At 40.5% G+C, this 25,780-nt stretch overlaps 1 protein-coding gene across 8 annotated transcripts in view; it reads right to left on the bottom strand.

The window, feature by feature from the left end:
* Positions 1-942: 942 nt before the first annotated feature.
* LYN (LYN proto-oncogene, Src family tyrosine kinase) overlaps positions 943-25,780 on the bottom strand; it is an 85,883-nt gene continuing 61,045 nt past the window's right edge. For all 8 annotated transcript variants that reach the window (XM_051612407.1, XM_051612404.1, XM_051612410.1 and 5 more), the window contains 5 exons: positions 20,576-20,758; positions 19,572-19,648; positions 10,025-10,178; positions 8,152-8,283; positions 943-2,601 (listed from right to left, as the gene is read on the bottom strand). In XM_051612407.1, coding sequence (XP_051468367.1) covers positions 2,399-2,601; positions 8,152-8,283; positions 10,025-10,178; positions 19,572-19,648; positions 20,576-20,758 — 749 coding nt within the window. In that variant the 3' untranslated portion in view covers positions 943-2,398. The remainder of the gene's footprint in view (positions 2,602-8,151; positions 8,284-10,024; positions 10,179-19,571; positions 19,649-20,575; positions 20,759-25,780) is intronic.

The following is a 25,780-nucleotide window of genomic DNA, read 5'->3' as shown; positions in this document are numbered from 1 at the left end:
ACTGGTCTGTGCAAACACAGTGGTAAGTGATCACTCTGACATGTCTTTAACCAGGCTGGAGATGCAGCATTTAAGCCAGTGCTGTTCTCATTTTTTGAACTCTTTCTGTTAAATATGGGTTGCCTGGCTCCAGTATTTCTAAAGGTTTATAATCCCTCCAGGGTAGAATTTCTAAAATATTATGCTACTCCCACACAAACTATTCCAGCTATTAAAAAATATTCTTGTGTAGTGGTACAATACACTGAGTGTTGATCCCTTGAATAAGAAAGCTGTTCCATGCTCTACATACATTGCTCTAAGAACAGCAATATTGAAACAAGTTAAAAAAATAAATCATCAAAACAGGCTAATGCTGGAAATTTTCTATAATATCATTTAAAAAGATCTAGTGCTATGTGTTGACAGTCTGTCACTTGTCTGAGAGTATATGTTAGCAAGTTTATGTAACACTAATTATAACCTCTTACTCCCTGAGCAACTGCTGTTTCCACATTCCCTCCTACTTCTCAGAGCTCTTCGCCTGCCTGCAGGAAATGGTTTGAAAGACAAGGCTACATTATCATAAACTGTTTTTTTTATTCCTTAAAATAAAATGAAGCCTGTAGAGAAGTACTGACCAATCTCTAACGTTTTCCAAAAAGTTGTGATGGACTATATTGCTATTACATTAAAGACTTCTGGGAAGCTGTTTTAAAGGACAGCTGAGGAATGTATTCTTCTCTTCTTGCCCTCCAGACCAAAAAGAAACCCTACCAAAGATACAGAAATGGCTGGTTTGGTCCTTTTCAGCTTCTCAAAACTGAATGGGTGTAAGGAAAGCAGAATCCATTAGTCTTGTTAGTGGTAATGAACAGATGTTCCTCTGTTCCCCATGAAACTACCACACTGGATACAACATCAGCCAGTTGTTTTATCTCAAATTATTACCACACAACTTGCTTCAGATTAAATCTTTATTAAAATTAAAAATCACCATACAATAGAAACTATTTACATATTTAACTGATAGTCTGCTTAAACTGCACAGTTTGACTGAAGGAAGCCAATGGAACAGAAAAGCAATGAATATTTATGCTGTTGAACTTCAACTGCAGGCACACTGAAGCTTTGTCAAAAGGGTTTTAAGCTTCTGCAAAGTACCATGGCCTAAATAACTGGGCTGAGGGGTGGCAAAAGGTGTACTGGGTTTCAGTTGTAAGAACCAGTGTCACTCTGGAAAAAAACAAAGTAATCTATGCTGTAGTTACATTGCAATTGCACTAGCTCAGCTGTTCTGGTAAGTAATTTGATAAAACAATTCAATATATAGAGCTTATCAAATTGCATTCACTTTTATGAATTAGGTGTATATACTGAGTAACAAATCTATAGTGTCACTGCAATGTAACTTGATCTCCTACTGCATATTTCCACAAATGTTTTTTGATAGTGCTAGGGCTAGTTTTAGCTTTAGAACAGATCTCTGGTTAGTTGATTAAAGCAGCAAAAATATAAGGAATATTCTTGAATAATCACAGAGGATTAAAAATTAAGATTAAAATATTTTCACTGGTAGCAGTCTCAGTGACTGCAGTGGAAGTATTAACTTCCTTCAAAACCCTGTACTTTCCCAGGGACTTCAGAGGAGGGTAACCTGGGCCTTGTGGGAAAGTGAAGGTTGAATAGAGAGAGAGGTGTGCTGCTGCTTCTGTTGTCATGTGTGTTCATATTGCACTTCTGCATCTGTGATGGCTGCCTGATGCTTTGAAAATTACTTTTAAATTTCAGTATTACAGCAGTAAAACAGAATAATCTTCAGTGTAAATAATTACATACATAACCCTTTCTTAAAGGAAACCATGACACTGTTCAGAAAGTCTTACAAGAGGTGACAGTACTTCAGCTACTGATGTGAAATGACAAGAATATAAAAATATCTTTCTTGAAATACAGCATATTGTGAAAATTGATTTAAGAACATTGCCATGTCTTAAAGCTGTAAGTTCTTAATGACTTTTTCTTGTGAAAACGGCTGTTCAAGAATCTTCTCACCCCTTTTATAATGGGCTACTTGTAATGAATTCCATGACTTAGATCCTAGGAAGGCAGTGTCAAACTGTACCTGTGCATTACCACTTGCCTTCCTTCTCCCTCCCGCCCCAAAAAGCCTGCTTGCTTTGGGATGTTTCTGCAGATGCAAAACACAGAGCATTTAAAGAAGAACTTCAATCTTGAGAGGAACTCTTTTAGCCAAATAAGACCATTACTATTTCTCTGCAGAATTACTCTTTCCATCAGCATTCCAGCTTCCACACTTAGTTAAGACTTCCAAACTCACGAAGCAATTGGTTTGAGCAGTCTGTCCAAATAGCAGTCTGTGCCAATGATCCATGTCAATAGAAAAATGTTCTTTGTTCTATGGCTGTTGTTGATACTGCCCTTCTGTTGCTGTGTAGAAGTCATCAAGTACACTCTGTAGATAATCAAATGTTGGCCTCTCTTCTGCTTTGTCTTTCCAGCATGTTTTCATGATATCATAAAGCTCAGCTGGACAGGTTTCCATGCGAGGCATTCGGTACCCGCGCTGAAGAGCAACCATCACATCTGAATTGCTCATACCTTCAACAGAAAAAGAAAGTTTTGATCCAATGATCTCAGTTCTTGAAGAAACATTTTATTTCTTTGTTTTATTTACTTCACTCTAAAGATCTTCACCCAGTAACAGAGGAGTGTTATTCCTTATTGAAGGTAGCTACTAATACAAGTTTAATAAACAAGGCTGAGGTCTGTCCCAGAACTGAGGGACTTGCTTTGAAAATCCTGGGGGAAGATTTCCATTTCTAAAGTTGAGGTAGTGCCAAGTTGAATGAGACTGGGGAGGGGGAATCACAATTCTTGTCTTCAGAACCAGCTCTGTTCTGTTCATCTGACTACCTGCTACTGTTTGTTCTGCTCCTCAACAGTGGTGAGATTCACAGCAAAAGCCCACCATGGCATCAGCATTTGTCTCCTCGCTGCAGGGCTTGTGTAAGTGCTGCCAATTGCAAGATACTGAATGATGTCACATGTGATATTGTTACTTGTAACAGGCAATTTCCCCTCCTTTCTTCCTCATCCTATTTCTATTGTGCAAAACCATCTTGCCAGCTCTGCTAAGCTTTGTTTTTTTTCCCATTATGGTTTTCTTTCAGAGGACAAGAACTATCAGAAGTGTATTCTGAGCCTCTGGTGCCAACTGATGTCACATGAGAGAGGCCTCCTGTTGACTCATCCTCCTCTTTTTTTTTTTTTTTTCCTCACCTCCCCCCCCACTTTTTTAAAATCCATGAGAGATTGGTTCCCAGAATGATTTTGACACCTACTCTCAGAAGGTCAACTATTTCAGGGGCAACAAAAAGGCTTACCACTTCCCACCCAGAAACCTGCTTTCAGCTTGTCCCTTCTGAAAATCTTATGCAACCCAGTGGAGTGATTTTGCCAGGATTACTCTCTCCAGGACACGGACTCTAAGCTTTCCGTGCTCCAGTGAATTCCGTCTCTTCCAATGACTGGGCATGCAGCAAGTATCTGTATTTCAGCCTAGGTATTTGCTACCACCAGGGAAGACTCTTGCTTTTGAGAAGGGGATGTTGGACCTCACAGCTGCTTGGCTGCTCCTCAGGCTAAGTGCTCCAAGTGACATACTTCTGCCTAAGACTACAGTTTCTCCTGGTTTTCTCTGGCACCTCAGCTTCTTGTCAGGTGCATGTGTGACATTCATTGCTCCTGCTTATGCCAGTTCCTCAGAGGTGTGGAGAGAGGAGCTATATTGTGCTGATAGGAGGCAGAATGGGTCCTGCTCTAAGCAAGGTAGGTGGCAGAGATGCAGATGTGGTGCTCCCCTAAGTCCTGGGTGACTGTGCAGCTCTGTTGCTGCAGGCTGCGTGGATCTTTGTGCATGCTATCCAACTACTAAAGCTATGATTTAAGCTGCCTGGCAGGTAAGAACACATTTGAATTACAACCAGCTGACAACTATCTGGTATAACTACTTCGATTATTCAAGATTATTATTATTCACATAATTGACTTCAGTTCAAGCCTTTCGGCTTCAACCTATTCTAGAATAACTATCAGCCATGAAATCTGAATCAGAATGCTTATTTTGGGCATGTCTTTTGCCTTTTCAGTTCTGCTTTGGAAGGAGAAGTTTTTCAGAGCTAACATTGCATACGTGTGTAGAGAAACAGTATTTTGAAGGTAGGAGGGAAATGTCATGTCACAGAATAGGGAATTACTGCTACATAAAACCCAAAATAAATACAGGAAGAAAGACAATAAAGCATTTTGTAGACAACAGTGATCTGACTGCTTGAGCTTAAAAAATGCATCTATACAGTAACCTATACAGTAATCTATACAGTAAAACAGTTATTCATATATGCAAAGTCTTAGTTAACTGTACGTAATGCATGAGGGCTGCTGCTACAGGGTTTTGTGTACAACGGGGCTGCTTCTGTGGGTTTAAGTACTTTATAGTTAGATTAGGGTCTGCAGAACATTCTCAATGATGTCACAATGTTACATCCTCAATGCCCCAGCCTGTTTTTCAGCTAACTTGCAGGAAAACTATCTGTTAAAGAACCAAGAGGTTCACAAGACAAAAACGAGAAGATTTTTATCAGTATTCTGTAGTAAGCACAATTTCATAAACATACTTTTGTATGTTTCAGGTCAGGTTTTATTTAAAACAAAGAGGCTTACCTGTTTACCCTACAGTTCATGTAGTATTCTCAAAATAACTACTTGTATAACTTTTTTCTTTTTTTTTTTTAATATATTTTTTGTGGCTAGAGACTTACCTGTCTCCTAAAAACTACATCCTAATCACTAGAAGAAATAGATCCCGTATTTGTTTGCGTATTTGTTACACTTACACTCTATTAAATGCTAGCAAAGGACATTAGCACTAAAGGTTTCATACCTGCCTGTTGATTTACACTGTGGTACCTCTTAAGTGTTACAGATGAAGACGTTTGCTTATGTTAGAGTCTGGGAAATGATGTGAACACAGTGGTATGGAGGAAGAATCCCACCGTATAGGAAATGGCATATCTTGTGAGGAGCAGCTGACATAATTGGAATGCAAGTATGGATGTTGCCTGTATTTGACATGTTATATAATAACCTGGAAATCAGTTTTGACAACCTATTCAACATACTTGCCCAGAGATTCAGATACTTGTGTTCTATTTCAGAGGTAGTTTCTGAAACTAAAGTCCTACTGATTGCTCTGAGTTTCTCTGGAAGAGAAACAGCTGTTGAAATTTAAGAACACAGACCACAAGAGCCCCAAATTTCTTGGCTGGAAATGATTCTTACCAAGTTGCCTGCCTAGATTTTCTTCACAAGTATTAAGTTCTTGCCATTTTCAACTCAAACTGTTTCATATGTAGCTTTATGCTGAACACTGTTTAGTTACTGGAACTGGTTAATAATTTAAAATAATATTTTGAAGCATTCTGGTCAGAACTGAAAAGTCAATGTATTGATTCTCTCCAGTGGCTGCTGGTTACAACCTATCACAAGGTTACACTTGCCATGCTCGGGTAATTTTCCCAAGCCTGCTGCATCTTTTCATGTAAAGTAAATTGGTCACCCATTTATTTTGCTGTCCCTCTGATTCTTCAGTATCAACTTTCAGTCTAATAGGCAATTTCAATTTATACTTCTATTTAAAATAGACATCTCTCTCTCTCTCTCCCAATTTAATTAAAACTATGACTGCAAACTATTAAAATCTTCCAGTCTGCAGCCAAGAGGCTTCCACTTGTAATTGCTCATTGACAAATTAATGCACAGTGTATGGCCTATTTGTGGTGCTCATAAAAATGCTCCTATATTAAGAAAAATATTGTCTCTCTTCTCCTAGAAGAGATTTTCCCACAGTGGAAGAGCAGTACAGTGTCTGCTGTACAGGTTGATTGATTTTTTAATTATTATTATTTTTTAAATAAAACCATGAGAGAGCAAACTTAGCTGCAGAATCAAGCAGTAGATTGGGTTTTGTATTTTTGTAGTGCTGGTTTCCAGGTGAGCCTGTAGGTTTTCTGAGGGAAGGACAATTTACAAGGCATCCAAAAATAACCTTGTGAGCCCAGCTCAGTGTAGGCAACTGTCTGTGTACAGAGGCATGTGCTAACAGGAAAAAAAAAAAATCTGGACTGTGGGAAGATCCATGTGTTACTCCACTGCACACAGCTCCCACCTGATCCACCCTGGGGATGGGAGCAGTGTGGAGAATAGCTTTGGGAGGACCTGCTAGTCAGTCACATATTTTATAGCCCTTACCTACAAAGCAGTCCAGAGTGTATGTTCAAACACTTAGCTGTGCAAGCAGCCCTATCACCTCTTGACGTTTAAGGGGGCTACCCTTGAGCTTAAGTGCTTTCCTGGACTGAAGCCCTAGTGATCCATGAGAATGTCTGGTTTGGCTCTACCTCTTGTATGGAAAGTTGATGTGTTCTTCCATAACATAGTGTAAAGCTGGCTGCCATCATCCCTCCCCTGTGGCCTCTGTCTCCTTGTACCCAGAGCTGTTCAGCCTACTGTCATTCCAGGACCTGGGACTCAGGTCGCCCAGGTCTGCCCCTTTGACGTCTCTGGCAGTTTGGGATACAGAATTCCAGCTGCTCAGGAAGTGGCAGTGAAAATGTTTTCACTGTTTAAACAGCAAGAGCTGCTGCGCTCGAAGTGCTGTCAAAACTTTGCTTAGCTGACCGATCTGCTCTCACTTTACTGCCTGTAAACTGCAGGACCTTAAGGGTTCTTCTCATAAGTCACTCCATCTGTGAGATGTGCAGTATAGGTGAATAAGGCTGTACTTAACTCATTTGCCCACAAGGTAAGATAATTCAGGTTAATTTTCCATAACCTCAGTCAGCTTAAATGAATGCAGTCTGCTGCCTGCAGTTACCAGCGATGCCTGAAATGTGACAATTTTGGGTGCTCCATACGAGTTGTTTCTGTGTGCTGGAAACATTAATATGTATTTTAACAGAAAGGAAAACAAAACATAAAGCACAAAGCCCTTTCACAGCTGCCTAATGCAGCTAGGATTGATGTACTCTTCTGGAGTTGTACTTGAGCCGTTTGGAACATAGAATCATAGAATGTTTTGGGTTGGAAGAGACCTTAAAGATCATGTAGTTCCAACCCCCCTGCATGGGCAGGGACACCTCCCACTAGATCAGGTTGCTCAAAGCTCCATCTAACCTGGCCTTGCACACTTCCAGGGATTAGGCAAGTCTTAGAGCATCTTGTTTCCTGGCCAGGTTAAAGTTATTGGTTTCATAAACAAAAACTGTGCTTCAAAAGGTGAGACATCAGGATTAGCCAGTTTTTAATTTGAAAATGTGAGGGATTAGTGACATTTATTGACCCAGCTTCCATTCTTCCCCCTCCAACCACACTGTCTAGTGTCTGCCCCCCCAGCGACCAGCCTTTGGGCAGCTCTTGAGTAGCACAACTGGACACAAGCAACATTGCTGGGCAAACTTATAGACCCAACAAAGTAACAACTGCTAATCACCTGTTACTACAAAAATTTCCTAGTAAGAAGCTAGGCAGTAGGCATTTCCCCATGAACACCACCACTGGCCACAGGTTTTTACTATCAAATCAGGACTGCACAACCCATTGTCTTAAAAAAGGAAGAAGCTTCCTAGTAAAACATCAATGCTGCTTTAGGGCCTGCTTTCATATTTGTCTAACACAGACAAATTATTCCAGCCTATTTGCTTGTGGAAACATGCTTTCTTAGGACTTTGACATATTATGATACTTAAAAACCCCAGCAGCTTTACACAGCACCAGTAGAGACTGTGCTGCTGCCCATATAGCCAGGACCTGTGACTATTCAGCACTTGCTGCAGTTGTAGCACCTTTTAAGTATATAAAAATGACTGTGTTGATGGTGCCTATGATCTGTTTGCTAAAACTTCCCTCAGAGAGGCATGTGGTTTACACATCCAGTGACTATAAGGTTTCAAATCAATGATACTACCTGCATGACATTTTCCAAATCCCTGCCTTTGCTACTGTCAGATGCCATCTCTTTCCCTGGGTATTTTCTTTGCTTTTTGACCCAAAGCATAAAAACAGAGTAATGGTATAAACTCAAACCCATACCTGGATAAGGAATCTTTCCATATGTAACAATTTCATACAGGAGGATCCCAAATGACCACACATCAGACTTAATAGTGAAAGATCCATAGTTAATCGCTTCCGGTGCTGTCCATTTAATAGGGAATTTTGCACCTAAAAAAAATGTACAGTCTCAATCAAAGACATTTAAACATGATATCAAGTCTTTAAAAGACCTTAAGCAACTTGCCTATGATATCTCTAGATTAGCAAAGTTTCCAGCAGCTCCTTCAGTCCAGGAGTTGCCAGCAGAGATGTGCTGCAAGGACATGTCATGATGCATGTCCTGTCTTGGAGATGCAAATAAGAAGTCGAAAGTTATGTAGCACTTTTTGACTCTTCAACATGGTGAATTTCTGTTAAAATTACAGTCATCATTTCTGCCCAGCAGTCAGGCAAGAATTTCAAAATTTCCATCAGCTGGAACTTCGCAAGATTTTTACTAACTTCTATTTTAAAGACAGTTAGTCTAGCTTCAACGTATACTTTAATGCATTTTGCATTCAGCCATAGATGCAAAAAAAATTGTATCTTAAAAAGTCATATATTTAAATACCATCTTTACTGCGTAATTAACTGATTCCAGAAAATGCCATACAAAAGAAAACTCCTTCCAGTTAAATAAGAAAAGTTCAAGCAGCCTTTGTTGGGAAATATTACATTAGCTTTTCAGACAATGAAGAGTAATAGAAGCAGATTCTCTCTATGTTCTTTTTAGCCTGCTCCATAATTCTAGCACAAAATACCAGGTAATCTAGGAAGCTTTTCTGAATGGCAGAAAACACATCAAAGAAACTTGGTATAAAGAATTTATAAACTGAAAGGTTCATTTAATTAATATACAATGTCCAGAGCTAGCTAAAAAACACTGGTGTGGGTTCTGTACCTCTGAAAACTGCTTAATCAGATCCTTTCCTCTGATCTATTGAAATACTGTTACTCAGGGACTGCTGAATGGCTCATCTTCCTTTAATCTCAACTGTAGCCCATTGTTCTCTTTCTTCCTTATACCTTAGTTCTTCCTCTTTCATCCTACATTACCACAGTTTCCATCCAGACTGTGTGAAAATATGAGGTAGTGTCTTTAAGAGGAGAGGGGAAAGCCAGTCAACAAACCTGCTCAGGAAAGTGACTCTAATGAAATTTGTGCATGGAAGCATAAATAGACACTCTGAACAACCCAGACCTGACAACACACTTCTTGGAAGCTGACGATACTGGCTAATCACACATGGCAAAACACAGACAAATATGTTTAATAGTATCATTTCCCCTCTTGCCAGCCCTGACCCTGCCATGGTGTTACCTCCCACCTCTGTGCTGAACAGGGACACAACCCAGCCTCACAGTGTCCCTGTATGTCACAGCAGCAAAGCTGCTGACCATGCTAATCAATGCTGTAGCTCCAAAACCAGTTTCAAAAGATAAGCAGTTCTGCTCAAGCTTTTCTTGCTACCAGCAACTACACCTGCTAGGGTTCCTTCTTTGCCCTATCTGAAAGTGGGTGCTTATGGCTCTTAAAGACAGGAAGAGAAAAGATCTTATTTTCATGGCATTTAGTTCTGTGGGATAAAAGCTGTGGCTATGTCATTAATTTCAATTTAGAAAAACTGTGCAGTTAAGGACTTAGCTTGTTTTTTAAATTGATTTGTTTAAAATAAACTTTTCAAACAGCCTGGGGAGCACAGAAACGTTATTTTTTTCCTTATGTCTTTTAAGAAGTTGTTGGCATTAGAATGCCGCCTCTAGAAAGTTACCATGGCATTTTCTGTCCTTGGTGACCACATCGTTGTTAGCTACAGCCTGACTGCCTCCCAGAGACTGAAGTTTTAAAGACAAAAATAAAAACACATACCTTCCCTTGCTGTATATTCATTGTCTTCGATGACTCTTGCGAGTCCAAAATCAGCAATTTTGCACATCAGTAAGTCCGAAACCAGCACATTCGCTGCCCTCAAATCTCGATGGATATAATTTTTTCTTTCTATGTATGCCATCCCTTCAGCAATCTGTGATAAAAGAAACAACTGTTTTGATATTTTAACACCACACAACACCATCAGCAGGTCTGACCTCTCTGTTATTTCCATGTATAAGCAAAGCTGCATCCACTTATTCTTCACCAGTATCTTTAGAGCATAAGCAAAAAGAGGGTGATTGTCATGGAAAACTTCTGAGTAGATCCAGTCCTGCAAAACTATACTTACAGTATCAGCTTCAAAATAATTGTTTGGGTGAATAACAACTGGCAGGATTAGAGATACATATGAGAGACATTTCCTGACACAAAATCACAAAGTGTTCCTAAGGTTTCTACTAAAAATATTATCTTCCCCAAATTATTAAAGTTTATTTTCCAAATATTAAGAAAATTGAAGGAACTGATAGGTTAAACAAGATATGTATGTTATCTTAGGGTGTTGACAAAACAACAGTGCAGATAGAGTTAAAAAAACCCCAACAAAACAACATTCTGTTTACCCAGTAAAAGCCTGGATAATCAGGAAGCAATTACTAACACAGGGCAAACAACTTTATTTTCTTCTACAACAACAGGTACTTGTTCATACATGAGGAGTGTTTGGTAACAGCCAGCTTTCAGATACAATCAAAAGTAAATTTAATTTGTATTTCAGCAGCCCAAATTGATTTCCAAACCAAACTAAAGATGATAATATCCTCAAAATATGCACTGTGGATGAATTTTTTAGTATTTACCCAGACTGCCTTTTTTTTTTTTTTTTTTTTTCCCCTTTAAAGAAACACATTTTACTTTTCAGAAACTGAAACAGTAGTTTCTAAACTCAGAGCAGTAAAACTGACATGTAGATTGTATTCTATCGAAAAGTTTAAAAGGAGCTAGGAAAAGAGAAAAAAAATAGATCTGGTTGTGAACTGTCAATTTTTCTCTCCCTTATGAGTCTCTGGTGATGGGTCATTCCCAGGCCAGGCCTATGGTCCAACCTGTCTCCAGGATGTCTGTGGGTGGGTCACAGCCAGCCTGTTCTCAGCCACATGGTTTGGGAAATGCACAAGCTGTCAGACTTGCTAATGAAGCAGCAGTAAAGCAGTAAGGGTCCTTCTCCAGTCCCCAGCCCACTCATGCACGGGCTCTTCCCTGTCCACCTCAGGAGAAGACACATGCCCAGATCCCTTCTCAGAGCCAGAGGTGCTTGTTTCAGCTGTGCAGTAAAGCGGGCAGGAGCACCTGACCACATTTTAAGAAAACATTAACATCACTTCTGCTTATCCATTTTTAAAAAGTCCCCAAGGGGTACTGTGAAGGCCCACTCTGCAGCCACTTACGACACAAAACCACATGGTCTTTGTTCTGCTTTTTCAGTTTAGGCGATGGAAAAATAGAGCCACTTGCCTTCCCACCTCCTCCCACTGCAAACCTTTTCTTCAGAGCAGAATGTTACGTTGCCCTCGTACAACACAAGGGGGTTCTGACACTAAACCAGAAAGAAACTCCAGTGATGAAGAGTTTGAAAAGCACCTGCATTTCACATGCGCCAGAAATAAGACATTTTATAATGGGGGAAGCAGCTGCTAGTGAAGGATTGCCACAGAGAGTCTTACTAGAGACTTGCAAAATAGATGAGTTGTATTTGATTAGAGCCCACTCTGCCTAATGCCAAATCTGGGTTTGGGAAGGAAGGTGAGATGAAATGGAAAGTTTTCTGCAAGATCAGTGCTGAGACTGGACTGGCCAGCTTGGCAGAGACAGGTCCACCAATGTCACCAAAAATACATCATCCTCCATGAACAACCAATGTTCCTCCAACTTCCCTGCACAGATTTAATATTTGGGTTAACTGCTGGGTGGGGAATGAAGAACTGTTTCACAAAAGAGATGTTTGTGACGGTGATACTTAGTGTCCAAGCCCAACCAAGCAAAGCCATTGCAAAGACCATTTTATTTCCTCTTATTTGTGCCAGAGTCACTGAAGTAACCATCTGATTAGTCACAAATGAAGAATGTGACATCAAATGATCCATTACCTTTCCAGCAAATAAAAAATACATTTCTGTGAAATTTCAGAGCAATGCTCTTAACTGCATTGAATCAGAGAAATTCAAAGGAGCCATGTATGAGCAAATATTTGGGCATGCAAAAAATTCCCAAGTGGGAAAGAATAATGGGCAAGGAATTTTGAACTGGAGAGGAAGAGGAAACACAGCAGCTGGACAACTGAATTGACACATCTGGTCATGTTAAACCCTTGGTTGTAAGGAAAAAAAAAAAGTGAATGGGTGCCAGAGCCCATGTGATAATTCTGTATGATAATTGTTGGGTTTTCATTCCCAAATGAAACATTAAATATAGAGAAATGCATCAGAACAAAAGAAAATTTAAGCCCTTTCCCCCTTCTTTTAATGATCATTGGGACCTATCAAGACTGTTCGGTTATGTGTAACTACTAATCAGGAGCAGGACAGAAAAGCTAATTTGGGCTTCTGGAATATTTTCTGTGGCCTTTAAGAGAGGATGCTGTCTACCCAACTGTTACCACCAAGAAGGGAGCAGTTTCCCCTTCATGTTTAATGGACTACTGACACGCTTCTAGAAATACCCGAGTTACATCCTTTTTAAAAAAAACACCAACAAATCTTTAAATACTAGGAACTATGCACCCAGGGTAAGAGTGGAAGAAAAATCTTATCCTGGAAGAAGTAAATCACTCCACAAGCCAACCTCTGCACTGTAAAACTTCAGCTATAAGTCATGCAAGAAATGAATGACTAGAAGCCACAGAGTTCTGCCAACAGCTGTCACTCATTTCAGCTGGCAGTGCTCTTTCCTCCCTGTTTCTGGTCCTTCCACCTGTTAAACAGGGTAATGACTTAACTTTCCAGAACAATTGTGGGTCATTTCACACATAGGTATAACACATATCTTTCAAAATCCTGAAACAAAATGGGAACAAAAGCACAGAGCAAACAGTGTTGCTTTGAAAACATACATTCCCTACTTTCTGATTCATTCTTTGTAGCTTCTGAAGGTCTTGGAGGAAAGCAGCAAAAGCAGCAGAGGATTTTGAAGTAGGGAGCGGACAACCTGATAAACCAGTGCTTCAGGAGAAGTCACTGCTGTCACAGAAGAGCTACAGCTTCTGAAAAGGTCACTTGGTCACAACTCACAGGCTGCCTCCATGAAACATCACAGCTGATGTGTAACAGCACGTAGAGTGACGGGCAGTTCTATGCTACAAGCCAGGAGAAATTCTGGATTCCTCCATAGCTCTGTTTTTCTACTCAATGACAGACCTGCTTGATTTCAATTCCATTCCAAGGTCTGTGAGCCTTTTTTGCAAGAGTTATTTCAAACAAGCCATGTTTTACACGTAGGTTGCAGTGCTGTTTCTTCATGCAGAGAGGGAGTTATGGCAACCTGTGTAATGGATTCCACTTGTGCATTTCTAGGCTGAATGTAAAAATGTGGAATAATAAAGAGGACAGCTGGGTTTGTTTAGGGTCAGACCAGTAAGGTGCTTTTACATCATGCTAAGAACGTATTATATCATGTTGAGAAGGAAATATAAGTGACAAGGGATCATGGAACAGAGCGGAATGGAAAGTAAAGGGAATGAAACAATGGCCAAATATGAAGATTTTTTTTTTCTTTTTTTTTTTTCCCCAGCAAAAGCAAATTTTAAACAACTTGGAGGGCTGACAGGTACAGCCTGATAGGAAACAAGTCTCAGGAACAACCACACCATCAAAAAAAAACAGCAATGAACAGTGCAAAGGCAAATCACACATTGTAAAGACAGTGCCTGATGCGAAAAATTTGTCCAATTCTTACATGGTCAGAAACTGCTGAAAATGATATATTCAAATTAACAAAGTATAAAATATAACCAAATATGACAAAAATTGGAAGAACCTGCCCACAAACAGTGCTACAAGTAGTAAGTATAAGCAGGGGTGCATTAATGATGGGACAAGACCAGGCAAGACATTCACATTCAATGAATGATTAAATGAAATCATGGAGAAGACTACATGCAAATAATGCAGAGAACTTTTTGAATGCCTGCCTTTGCTTCAGTCTCTGCTGGAAGGGCCAAGAATGCACACATGGTTAATGTGGAGAACAAAAGGATAAGAACACAGGATGGAAAAAGGAAAGAACTGGGTCAGGACAATTTTTGTGGATAGAGGTGGTTTATAGGACACCTGAAAACTGTCAGTAAATCCAAACTTAGAAGTCCTCACTCAGCTGAAAAGCCAGCAAGCAAAATGGGGAAAAAATGTAAGCAATGAATCAATATTCAAAGTTGAGCTTAGTTTTTATGTGGTTACAAATGAAGTCAACTCTGGGAAAAAAACAAAAGCGGGTGACCTACAATTTCCGAAATATTGAGAAAAGCTATGCTAAAAACCTCCACAATTCTCTCCAGCCCTATTTTATCCATTATTTGAAACTAAAATCATGTAGAAGTGATTAATTAAGAGATGGCTTAGGTATGTTTTTAAAAGGCTCCCTTTGGTGTTGGCAGATGGGGCTTTTTACTGTTTCCAGGATCCGTACTATAAAACCACACGTGAATCCACAGGCAGCAGAAAGCAGGGATTTGTGCATAAAGCAGCTTCAAAATTCCCTCTGTATTGCTGCTGCCTGCAAGACAAGTGGGGCTGAACTGCTGTGCTCACTCCCTGGAGCCATTCCAGGGTTGGGATGCTGCCCCTGAGGGTCCAGCAGTGAACAGGACATCCTGGATGCATCCCTCATCCTTTGCTCAGCAGGTGGGGGATGGTGGCCTCAGAGCTGCTCTCAGCTGCCCACCAGCCCAGGCCCAGGGCTTGGCGGGATGCTCCTGCCAAAGCAGGTAAAGCAGTCTGAAAATCAGACTGGAAATGAGTGCACAGCATTATGGTGGGAAGGAGCATCCTGCTTTTAAGCGAAGGAAATGATGGAGCACATCCTGAGGCTCACACTGCCTTAAATTTGGTAACTTGGTTCCTTAGGGAAATGCCTTACTAAAAACAGTCTGCAGTTTTGAGAGGTCTGGAGCAGACGTGTTACCAATCTGGACACGATTGTCTTTGGTCTGGAATTAACCAAAACCAGGTTCCTTTCCACACTGTCCAGACATACAATAAAATACACTTATTGACCATGGTTTTCAAAAACCGAGTTCATCTTCATATGACTCTTTGTCTATGAAGAGACAGCTGATCCTTTATATCTTGCAATTGAAAACCGTTGAGAAGAAGTCACATTTTAATCTTCCAGTGGTATATTAGTTTAATATCAATTTTCTATGTGCAGCAGTGCTTATCCTACAGGTGAAGTCATGAAAGGCTGCAAAAACATCTGTCTTTTGCTCCAGTCAAGCAGCTATGTAGTCAAAGCAGACCCATAGGGGAAAAAAAAAAGATTATTAAAGTAACATATAATTATGCACTGGAACATTAGAGGGTATCATTAAAACTGAAAGAAACCTGAAAAGGAATATGGTGAGACTGCAGTATAAACCTCCCAATGCCAAATAAGAGTTAAAATTAATTCTGATTTAGGAGTTTAATTTCTCTTCTTAAAAAAATGAGAGAGAGATTAAAACACTGCATAAAAAAAATCTCTGGTAATTTTATTCTAAGTTTATTATTATTATTTTAATTTGTAGCCTTGGAAGGCAGAAAGAAGAGGATAAGAGTTGCCAATGAAGTTGTAGACCACAGAACAATGAATGAAAGTATCAGCGGTGCATGGAAAAGAAGACTGGTCTGGGGACAAAGCCTTGACCAGTCTGAAAGGTATGACATGAGTGTGTCCAGCAGCAGCTGAGACTGTTTCCCTAACCACGGCCACCAGGCACGTGCTGCCACGCAGCAGATAACGGCTTTGCGTAAGAAGCAGGAAGCATTTACACAAGCCAAAGGTCGTACTTTTTCAGCAGCTCTCGCCAAACAGAAGCAAGTACAATTTCAAGAACTGTGAAACAAAGAATCAGGAGCTCTTTGGGTAAAAGTATCTCTGAGGCAAGACAAAGAAACAACTAGTAAAATCCAAAATTTGCCAGTGGCTTCAGTGCTGAGGGAGCTAGGCTGTTGATGAGCTGGTAGATGACCAATGGGCAATGTCCACGCAGGCTGTCCTGGCTTGCTGCATTAGCAGGATTTGGCAGCACAGCTCATGGACAACTTGCAACTGGGAACCAACAGCACTTTTGGTTTCCCTGAGCCTGCTGACTGGGCTGATGTGCAGAAGCCCCAGGAAGGGGAACTGGTGGCCAACCACATCAGGTAATGGCTGCCAGACACAGGGCAGCTGCACAAGCTGTGCTGCAGAGGCACCCACCAGCAGCAGTCACACAGGCAGGGAAGTGGGCTCAGATTTTACTGTCTCTATGTTCCTGGCTGTCTCTGGCCTGTCTGACATACTGACAGCTCTGCTGACTTCTACAGGAGATGCCACAGCTCTGCTCTGTCCTAAAGCAGGTAGTATGTGCTTGAAGTGATGTTTGTGAAACTCTGCTTTCTTTAAAGCACATCCTTTTCAGAGACTTCTAGGACTCAACTCCAGTGCCCCAAATCACTAGATTTCCCCCACCCCTACTCATATGCATTAAGTAAAAAACAAAAGAGAAACTTGAGCTCTTTCAGAGGGCAGATTGCTTTAGAAAGTGAGCTGGACCACCTTCCTAGCAAGCATTTTCTTGCCATGTTTTCCGCAAGCTTCATTTCATAAATTGTTAGTACAGCAATAAAACCATAATAATCCTGAATCCACAGCAGTATGCCAAAGTAGTCACTAGATGTAACTAAGTAGAATCACAGAATCACAAAATGGTTTGTGTTGGAAGGGACATTTAAAGGTCATCTAGTCCAACTTCCCTGCAGTGAGCAGGGACATCCTAAACTAGATCAGGTTGCTCAGAGCCCTGTCCAGCCTGGCCCTGAGTGTCTCCAGGGATAGGGCATCTATCACCTCTCTGGGCAACCTGTTCCAGCATTTCACCACCCTCATTCTTCCTTACGTCTAGTCTAAATCTACCATATTTTAGTTTAAAACTATTACCCCTTGTTCTATTGCTACAGACCCTACTAGAAAGCCTGTCCTCAGTACTCAGCTCTCACTGTCAACAATGGCAATCAGTGAGCGCAGATGTTAAGCCAACAAACCAGCAAAATCAGTACAGCAGAGTAGGACTATATTTGATTACTTTCTTGAAAAATGCTATTGTTTTTCAAAGGTGTTTATTTCACCTGGGGGAGCAGTCCTTACTTTTTGCAAAGTCAGGACGTTTCACCCCTGGTAAATGCGGGTGGAGCACTAACAGCAGTCTGGCAATAGAAACACCACCACACAGTGCTCTTCAACACCACTTGGAAAATCAGCTTCAGCTGGGTGTTCATGTTCACCTACCTGCACTACATTCTTCAGCTACCTGATTGCCACAGAGACTACATCCTCCCCTCCCTTTCTCCCATTCCCAATCCCTCCTTATCTGATTAGGCGATTGTAAGGTGGCAAAGGCCATTCCTCTGGATAAGCAGGCAACATACTAAGTGGAACCTCCCCTTTCCCGTTTTCTCCTGCTGTATCACAAGTCCATCATTAAGAGACCCTTCTGCAATGGGTCAGGTTCTCTCAGCAATTGTTTTTGCAACAGACACCTTGTGTGCACACACATGGATGCGAGCCAGCCAGCTGTGCAGCACGGTGGGGAGCAGGCCAGCCTCGTGCAACATCACACATGCACAGGGGGAAAAATAAGCCAATCCTCAGCTACCATTTGTTGCATATTCAGTCTTTCTGAGAAGCTGGGGTAGTCTGGTAAACTGCCTTGCCAGAATGGTGTAATTAGACAGTCATGAAGAGCTCAAATTTGTGTGTCCACCAAGGCAAAAAAACCCCAAACCCCTGATCTTATTTAAGTAGTTCACTGTGAGCTTCTTCCATGCTTTTTCTTTTTTTTTTTTTTTAATCTCTTCTGAAACATAGCTCTCCAAATTTCTTTTCCCTTAGGCTGTATTAGAGAGGTTAACATCACTACTCTAAGAATAAATTTGTGTTCCACTTTTGCAAAACAGAATCGTACCAAAAACACGAGACACGTTTTATGTTCTCCTTTATACACAGCTTACATTCTGGAGAAGACAAGGTCCACAGGTCTGCAGTAAAATTACCTTAGCATTAGGCCAACAGCATTTGAAAATATTTTTGTCGGTCTTTTGCCCTAAAGACCCACCAGTAAACTCTCAGACTGTCAGAGAAGACCAGTAGAACATCTGTGTTGGTTAGAGGGAAAGGTCTGGTCTGGGAACCACATGCAGCCTTCCAATCTATTCCACACAGTCCTGTGATTATGCAGTGGCTTTAAGGGCTCTTTACAAATGTGCTCAAAAAACCCTACAAGTTCTTTCCATAAGAGAAACCACAGTATGTCTCTTCCAAAATTTGGTTTGGGCTGCAGCTAGAAATCCTAAGAGAGACCTTCCTAAGGATCCTTACCCTGAACCAACAATGAGAGCAAAACCAACTCCTGCACTGAATCGCAAAGTGTTGTGGTTTTTTTTAGAAATCACTAATGATTTATTGCATATTTTTAAAGCTTTCTTGACTTCCCTCATGAATTGGAACAAGTTAGTTTAAGAGAGTTACACTAGTCTGCATATTGAAAGCCCCAAAACTCGGTGAAACAATAACCCATCAGAAATGCCTTCATTACCTACTAGTAACATGAATTACAACTTGCAAAAGCACAATTTTTACTTTGTTATCTACATGCCTCCCTGGACATCTAATGCTGGTAACTCTCTCAGGTGAAGCACTGGGTTCCAGGCATCTTTGATCCAAGCTTTGACACACAAATCACCCTGGGGTCTCTCTCTACAGATTTTGTTTATGATATAGGATAACTTGTATATTTTGAAACAAACATCTCTGTCCATAAATCAGATACTAGTACCTGAAGCATCGTTTGATTAGATTTATTTCACAGTCCTTATTTCTCATAAGGATTTTAAACCAACAATAGTACCTTGAGGTTAAGAGAAATTTGACCAGTTGACCTAACTTAAGTAAAAATGACACATTTATTAATACTGAAGGAATCTCATAAGCACAAACTTGTACTCACACTTCCAACTCACAGCTGCTTGAACTGAAGGCAGCCTTTCCACAGAAGAAATGAGCTGGTTACTACTGTCATCTAAGCAGAGTGGCACTGCCACCTAAGCAAGTCACCAGCAGTATCTAAGAGTTCAGGCTAACTTCACATACTCCCTTTGAAACCTCTTTTATCTGTTCCCTCTTTTCAAAACATACTAAAAAATTAAATTATTTTTTTTTAATGCTAAAGACCCTTAGGATAAAATTGCCCAGCATGAGTTTTAGACTCAGAGAGAAATAAACTCCCTTGATTTTGAATATGTTTCTTCAAATTTACCTGAGCAGAGAAGTCGATTAGCTTTGGAAGCAGCAATTTACTTCCTTCATCACTCTTCAGAAAATCCAGCAAACTTCCTGTTACAACAGAGAAAAAATAAGTCAGTGCAGCTTATTACTGAGATAAAGGTCACGTCAGATCCCAGATTTTCTGGATCACAACATTTCTGTAGCCAAGTGTTTTGATGCATTTTCACATTGACTACAGCAACGCAGCCTCTTCACATGTTTTAACAACAGTAACATCCAAGTCAGCATGTCAGGCATCCAAGCTTTGCCATTTTCCTGAGTGTAGAAAACTCCCATCAGACCATATCTTAGTTGAGTGGTGTTGAGTATGATAAGTACCCTAGTCTATGGACTATTAGGAAAGCTGTCAAGGAGAATTCACACATATTGATCCTTTCCAAGTCATAAAGAATAAGTGGCTCAATATTTGTTTGTGAAATTATCAGTAGAATTGCTTGAAAACAGAACAAATCAAGAAAAACTATGACCCAAGACAATCTGAGAAGGAAACCTCACTTATTTTGTGCAGTAATGCTCTCATAAAGGTTGTCCTTTTCTAGTGGTGCAGCCACCCTTGTAAGACTACTCATCACTCATCTTATCACACACATATTTATCAATTCAAGGCAATTTCTAAGGTTTGTTTTAATTGCCTTTCTTTGGCACTAGACACAAAAGTTAAGCAGGGAGTCCAAAGGAACCAGAGCTATTTTAGGGGTTATGCTCTGCATCTGAAACAATTTAAAATGCTACATTTAAGAAAATTGTAAAAATTGTTTATTTCACAAATGCAGCAATGAATTACAAAGATATAGCCACAATCCTCCTCTAGGATAGGTGCTCCTTCACTTTATATCAGAGCAGTTAAAAGAATAACATTAAATCCCAAGTTTTCATTTTTTTTTAATTGATTTCTTTTTGAAGAAAGGGGACTAATTTACAAGAAGCACGAGAGTTTACAAAAAACATCCCTTGCAGATCTTATGTTGTTCTCACCTTTAGCCATGAATTCTGTTATAATATAAATAGGTTCTTCTTTGGTCACTACAGCATAAAGCCTGACAAGCTTATCATGCTGAAGTGTTTTCATGAGGTTGGCTTCCTCCAGGAAGGCTTGCACAGACATTGTCCCAGGCTTCAGAGTCTTCACAGCCACTTTTGTACTGTTATGGTAGTAACCTAAAAAAGGAGGGAGCACAATCAGTGCACTGGAAAGTCACTCTGGGCCGCACAGTGCCCCGACTAGTAGGAATTTGTAAAGCAGGTGAGGTTAGATTCCAGTAATAGCTAAGGGCCTGAAAGCAAGTGCCAGATGTAGCACAAATATTTATGCTAGCATTCCTTTTGCAACAGATACAACACTGCAAATAATCCATTCCCTATTTTTAGAAAAACAGTTAACAAAAAAAAAAGCAAATTATCTTACTTCATACCAAGTTTTCATTTTCAAGGAGCCCACAAAATATTCAAACAGTCAATAGATCCTTTGATGAATGTCCACATAAACCGTCTCAGTATCTAACACAGTGCATGGATTGCCTTCACGATTCTGGAGCATCTTTAAATACCATTATTATCACCAATTTATGCATGCCAGTCTCAAGCTTATCATCCTTTCTATAAAACTCAGTGCTCAAAATGGATCATTACAGGAAAACGCAAGGAAATTAGAATTCTCCCAACCAACAAAGATACACTGCCAGGACTGCAATCCTTCAGCGCTCAGAGCAAGATTTAAAATGTGATAACTTCTTATCACATAGCCCATGCCAGGAGAGGAACAGTGTGGCTGTTTCATGTTTCTGTTTATCAGACCTTCTACTGTAATATTCTAATTTCTATAAATAGCAACTGTCAGTAAAGAGAAAAACAGTGAATTATTTTCTGCTTTCATGTTTTCCAAACATAAAATAGATGTTAAAATAGCATTTAAAAAAAAAAAAATGGAGTAGCGAGCACCAATCTTAAGTTTATCTTGTGAAGTCATTTAATTTGAAGAATAAAAGAAGTAAGAGAGAGTGACAGAGAGGCATATTAATGCAACTCTTGTACCCCACCCTACCTATTTCAACATTGCAAAAATATTTCTCGGAAGAGGTAAAACTTTCATGGCTCAATGAAATAGTCTCATTTCCTTATTCAGAAACAATCCAGACAGCATTACCACAATGGCTACACCTCTAAATTGCAATCCAGAATTTCCTTGTAGTATTTATCATCGTAACATAAGAAATCAGGGGCAAAGCAAGGAACTAATTTCCAGACCTTAAGGGATTGCTGCAACTGCTGCATCTTCTATTGCCTTTTTTAAAAGAAGGCTCATCACCTGAGAAAAGCCACTGTGTCTAGCACAAAATATTCACCTGCATGATTGTTAAATGTATTTTTCCAACATGGTCAGGTCAAATGATAACAAATATATGCCTCTAAAAGATCTGATTATAAGAAATTATAATTACAATTACAGGCCAAATCTGCTGCTAAAGCTCAGGTATACAATGTATATTAAGCAGGGATAGAGATGTTAAGTATATTTCTGCTTAAAAAGAAAGTACTGTTTTTACTATTCCACCCTACTCTCTGAAGCAGATCACTAGCCCCATTCCTAATTTGCTGAATACTCCATTGAACATACTAATATAACTACTTCTGTGAAGCAATTCTGATGGTGCAACAGTGTTTTCCATTCACTAAAGAGACCCATCAAATTAAGGTTTTACTTAGAGAAAGTTTATATTACTACAACACCTCACCTATACTGATGCTTTCTGCAGAAAAACGCTCTGCCCTGACCCTCTGGTCATAACACACAAAGCAAATTAGCTGATGAGAGCACTACAAATAATCAATCCTGATCTCTCAGGATTTATTTCACCAGGTATTGGGAGTGATGGGACACTAAAACACTGAGGGAACGTGGTCATGAACTCTATAAGCACACATGACAACATCTGAAAAAAATGGACTCTCAACAGTCTGGCAATTTGTTATCTTTCTCTCATGCATCTTGAAAAAAAACAATGTTAGATTGATTCAGGCTGAGGACCGTATCAGACCAGGACCAGGCAGCATCTTTTTAGTATTTGTCTGTGCCACCCCAGTTTAACCCCTAGCCCTCCTATCAGGTCACTTATCTTTACTGTGAGAACCTCTGTGGTAGTTTCCATAAAGGTTGTCTGCTTTGGAGGCACACTCTCACTGTACAGGTAGGAAACCACAGCCTTTGTGCAGGTGGAGGGAAAACTGGTGTCCTCAAAGCACTTCAGCGACAGCCAATTTATTGTTCAACCTGCATCACAGAAGGATTCAGTTCTGGGCCCCTCACTAGAAGAAGGACATTGAGGGGCTGGAGCAAATCCAGAGAAGGGCAACAAAGCTGGTGAAGGGTCTAGAGCCAGAAGCCCTACAAGGAGCATCTGAAGGAACTGGAGTTGTTTAGCCTGGAGAAAAGGAAGCTGAGGGGAGACCTTATCTCTCTCCACAACTACTTGAAAGGAGATTGTAGTGAGGTGAGGGTTGGCCTCTTCTCACAAGTAACAAGCAATAGGAAAAGGTAAAACGGGCTCAAGCTGCACCAGGGGAGGTTTAGACTGGATATTAAAAGAGATTTAAACACTGGAATAGGCTGCTCAGGGAAGTGGTGGAATCACCATCCCTGGAGGTGTTTAAGAGATGTGCAGATCACAGAATCACAGAATTGAGTTGGAAGGGACCTTAAAGATCATTGACTTCCAACTCCCCTGCATGGGCAAGAACACCTTCCACTGGAACAGGCTGCTCAGAGCCCCATCCAACCTGCCCTTGAACACCTCCAGGGATGGAGCCCCCACATCATCTCTGGGCAGCCTGTTCCAGTGTCTCACCACCCTTACACTGAAGAATTTCCACCTGATCTCCAACTTAAATCTGTCTTCTTTCAGCTTAAAACCATTACTCCTTGTCCTGTCACTGCAAGCCCCAGTAAAAAGACCCTCCCCAGCTTTCCTGTAGGCCCCTTCAGGTACTGGAAGGCCACTATGCGGTCCCCCCAAAGCCTTCTCAACCCCACCTCCCTCAGCCTGTCCTCATAACAGAGGTGCTCCAGCCCTCGGATAATTTCCGTGGCCCTTCTCTGGACATGTTCCAACAGGTCCACATCTTTCTTGTGCTAGAGGCATCAGAGCTGGATGCAGTATTCTAGGTGAGGTCTCACTAGGGCAGAGTAGAGGGGCAGAATCACCTCTCTCCATCTGCTGGCCACACTTCTTTTGATACAGCCCACGATGGAGTTGGCCTTCTGGGCTGCAACTGCACATTGGTGGCTCATGTCCAGCATTTGATCCACTGGTACCCCCAGGTCCTTTTCCACAGGGCTGCTTAGGAACATGGTTTAAGCACTGGACTTGGTAGAGTTACGTTAATGTTTGGTAGTTAGGTTATGGTTGGACTCAAAGAACTTAGGTCTTTTCCAACCAGAACAATTCTGTGATTCAGTGGGAAGGGCTGGCTAGAGCACTGCATTAACCCTGCTTCATACGGGACCTGCAGCTTTGAACCCTTCACTAACCCAGCCCTCATTGTGTCACACTACTCCTTGCCAGATGGTATGAACAAACATATTAGATGCCTAAATGTGAATTAAAAAAGATAGGTAAGTAATGACATTCTTGCTTATGTCTACAACACCTGACATAAAATCCAGATTCTTTGCAACTAACATTCAGCTCACGTATGTACTGAAAAAATCAGTTTCTGATACCGATTAGATGTCCCAGTGAGTTTTCTTTGTTCATTTTAGATACCTTTTATTTTAATAACAGTATTTCTGCAGGATGATTTACTGATTTTTCTAACAGTAGCATAAGAAAATACATATTCAAAATGAGTGTCACTTATTTTCTTATTTAGGGGTAAACAAATGAAAAAATCTTCTACACCTGAGAGGCAAGCAAAATCTGTCTCATTAATAAAATATATTATAATGGCTGCATTTGGCTTGTTAACTTCTCTCTTAGTCGTGCTTGAGAATTCACCTCATAGATTATTAATACCATAGAGCTTTATAGTTCACATCATATCAGTGCACACGAGGAACAAAAATGCATAATACACAGACCCTGCTCTTGCAGTGCTACTCTGGTTCATCACTTCCCTAAAGCAGCTGCCCAGATACACTGAACTCCATGGTCAAAAACCTTTCATACCATGGCAGGAAGCAAATCTCTCTGCAGTTTAGACTTCTGTTAAAAAATAAACATGATCCAAGCAATAGTATGAAAATCTGAGGAATGTGATGATGTCTGACACAGAGAATCATGTTCTTCTCTAGATGTTAGAATAAACATTGTTTGAGATATATTTTTAGCAGGGCCTCTTAGTAATAGGACAAGGGGTAATGGCTGTAAACTAAAAGAAGATAGATTCAGACTAGATATAAGCAAGAAATTTTTTACAATGAGGGCACTGAAACACTGGCACAGGTTGCTCAGAGAGGTGGTAGATGCCCCTTCCCTGGAAACATTTAAGGTCAGGTTGGACAGGGCTCTGAGCAAGAGCAACCTGATCTAGTGGTGTTCACAATTTTGTGAGCAATGCTATAAGATGCAGCTTTCTCCTTCCTGTGCTTTCCTGAAAGGTCATACTGGGTAAGGAAGTATGACACTGTTAGAAGCCAGGCAAAGTCTTAGGCCATTGTGATTGCAGTAGGCACTGGGGAAGAGACTGAGGAACAGCAACTACCTCTTGCATGTTAGCACATCACTCCTTCACCAACTCCAGTCATCACTCAGCTGAAGAGCAGAGGAACACAACAGTAGCTCCATCTCTAGCTCATCTCCATACAGCCCATTACATGTGAAGGGCAGAAAGCACAAGCTGCAGCTTTCTAACTGCTTCCATAGTGCGGGGCATAACATGTGGACACAACTCTGCCATGCTGGTTTCATCTATCACATCAGCACAGCTGATGCCCAAAGCACACACATAAGCACTAACTTGGTTGCCTAAAACCAGAAAAGTCTTTATAAAATGTATAAAAATACACATAGCTGAAATGAAGAAAGAAATTAAATGTGCTTGCATTAATAGACAAAAGTGGGAAATTGATGGTCCTTTATATCAAGTTTTCTCTGTGTAAAAGAAACTCTTCAGAGTTGGAGGAGATTCACTTGCCTACTTTGTAAGTGACGATTCTCTGCACAGGTCACACAGGAGCACAGCTGA

This window comes from Apus apus, chromosome 2 (assembly GCF_020740795.1).
Source record: "Apus apus isolate bApuApu2 chromosome 2, bApuApu2.pri.cur, whole genome shotgun sequence".
In the NCBI taxonomy this organism is placed as follows: Eukaryota; Metazoa; Chordata; class Aves; order Apodiformes; family Apodidae; genus Apus; species Apus apus.
Note: the sequence above shows the minus strand (reverse complement) of the source record. Positions and strands in the feature narration are given on the sequence as shown.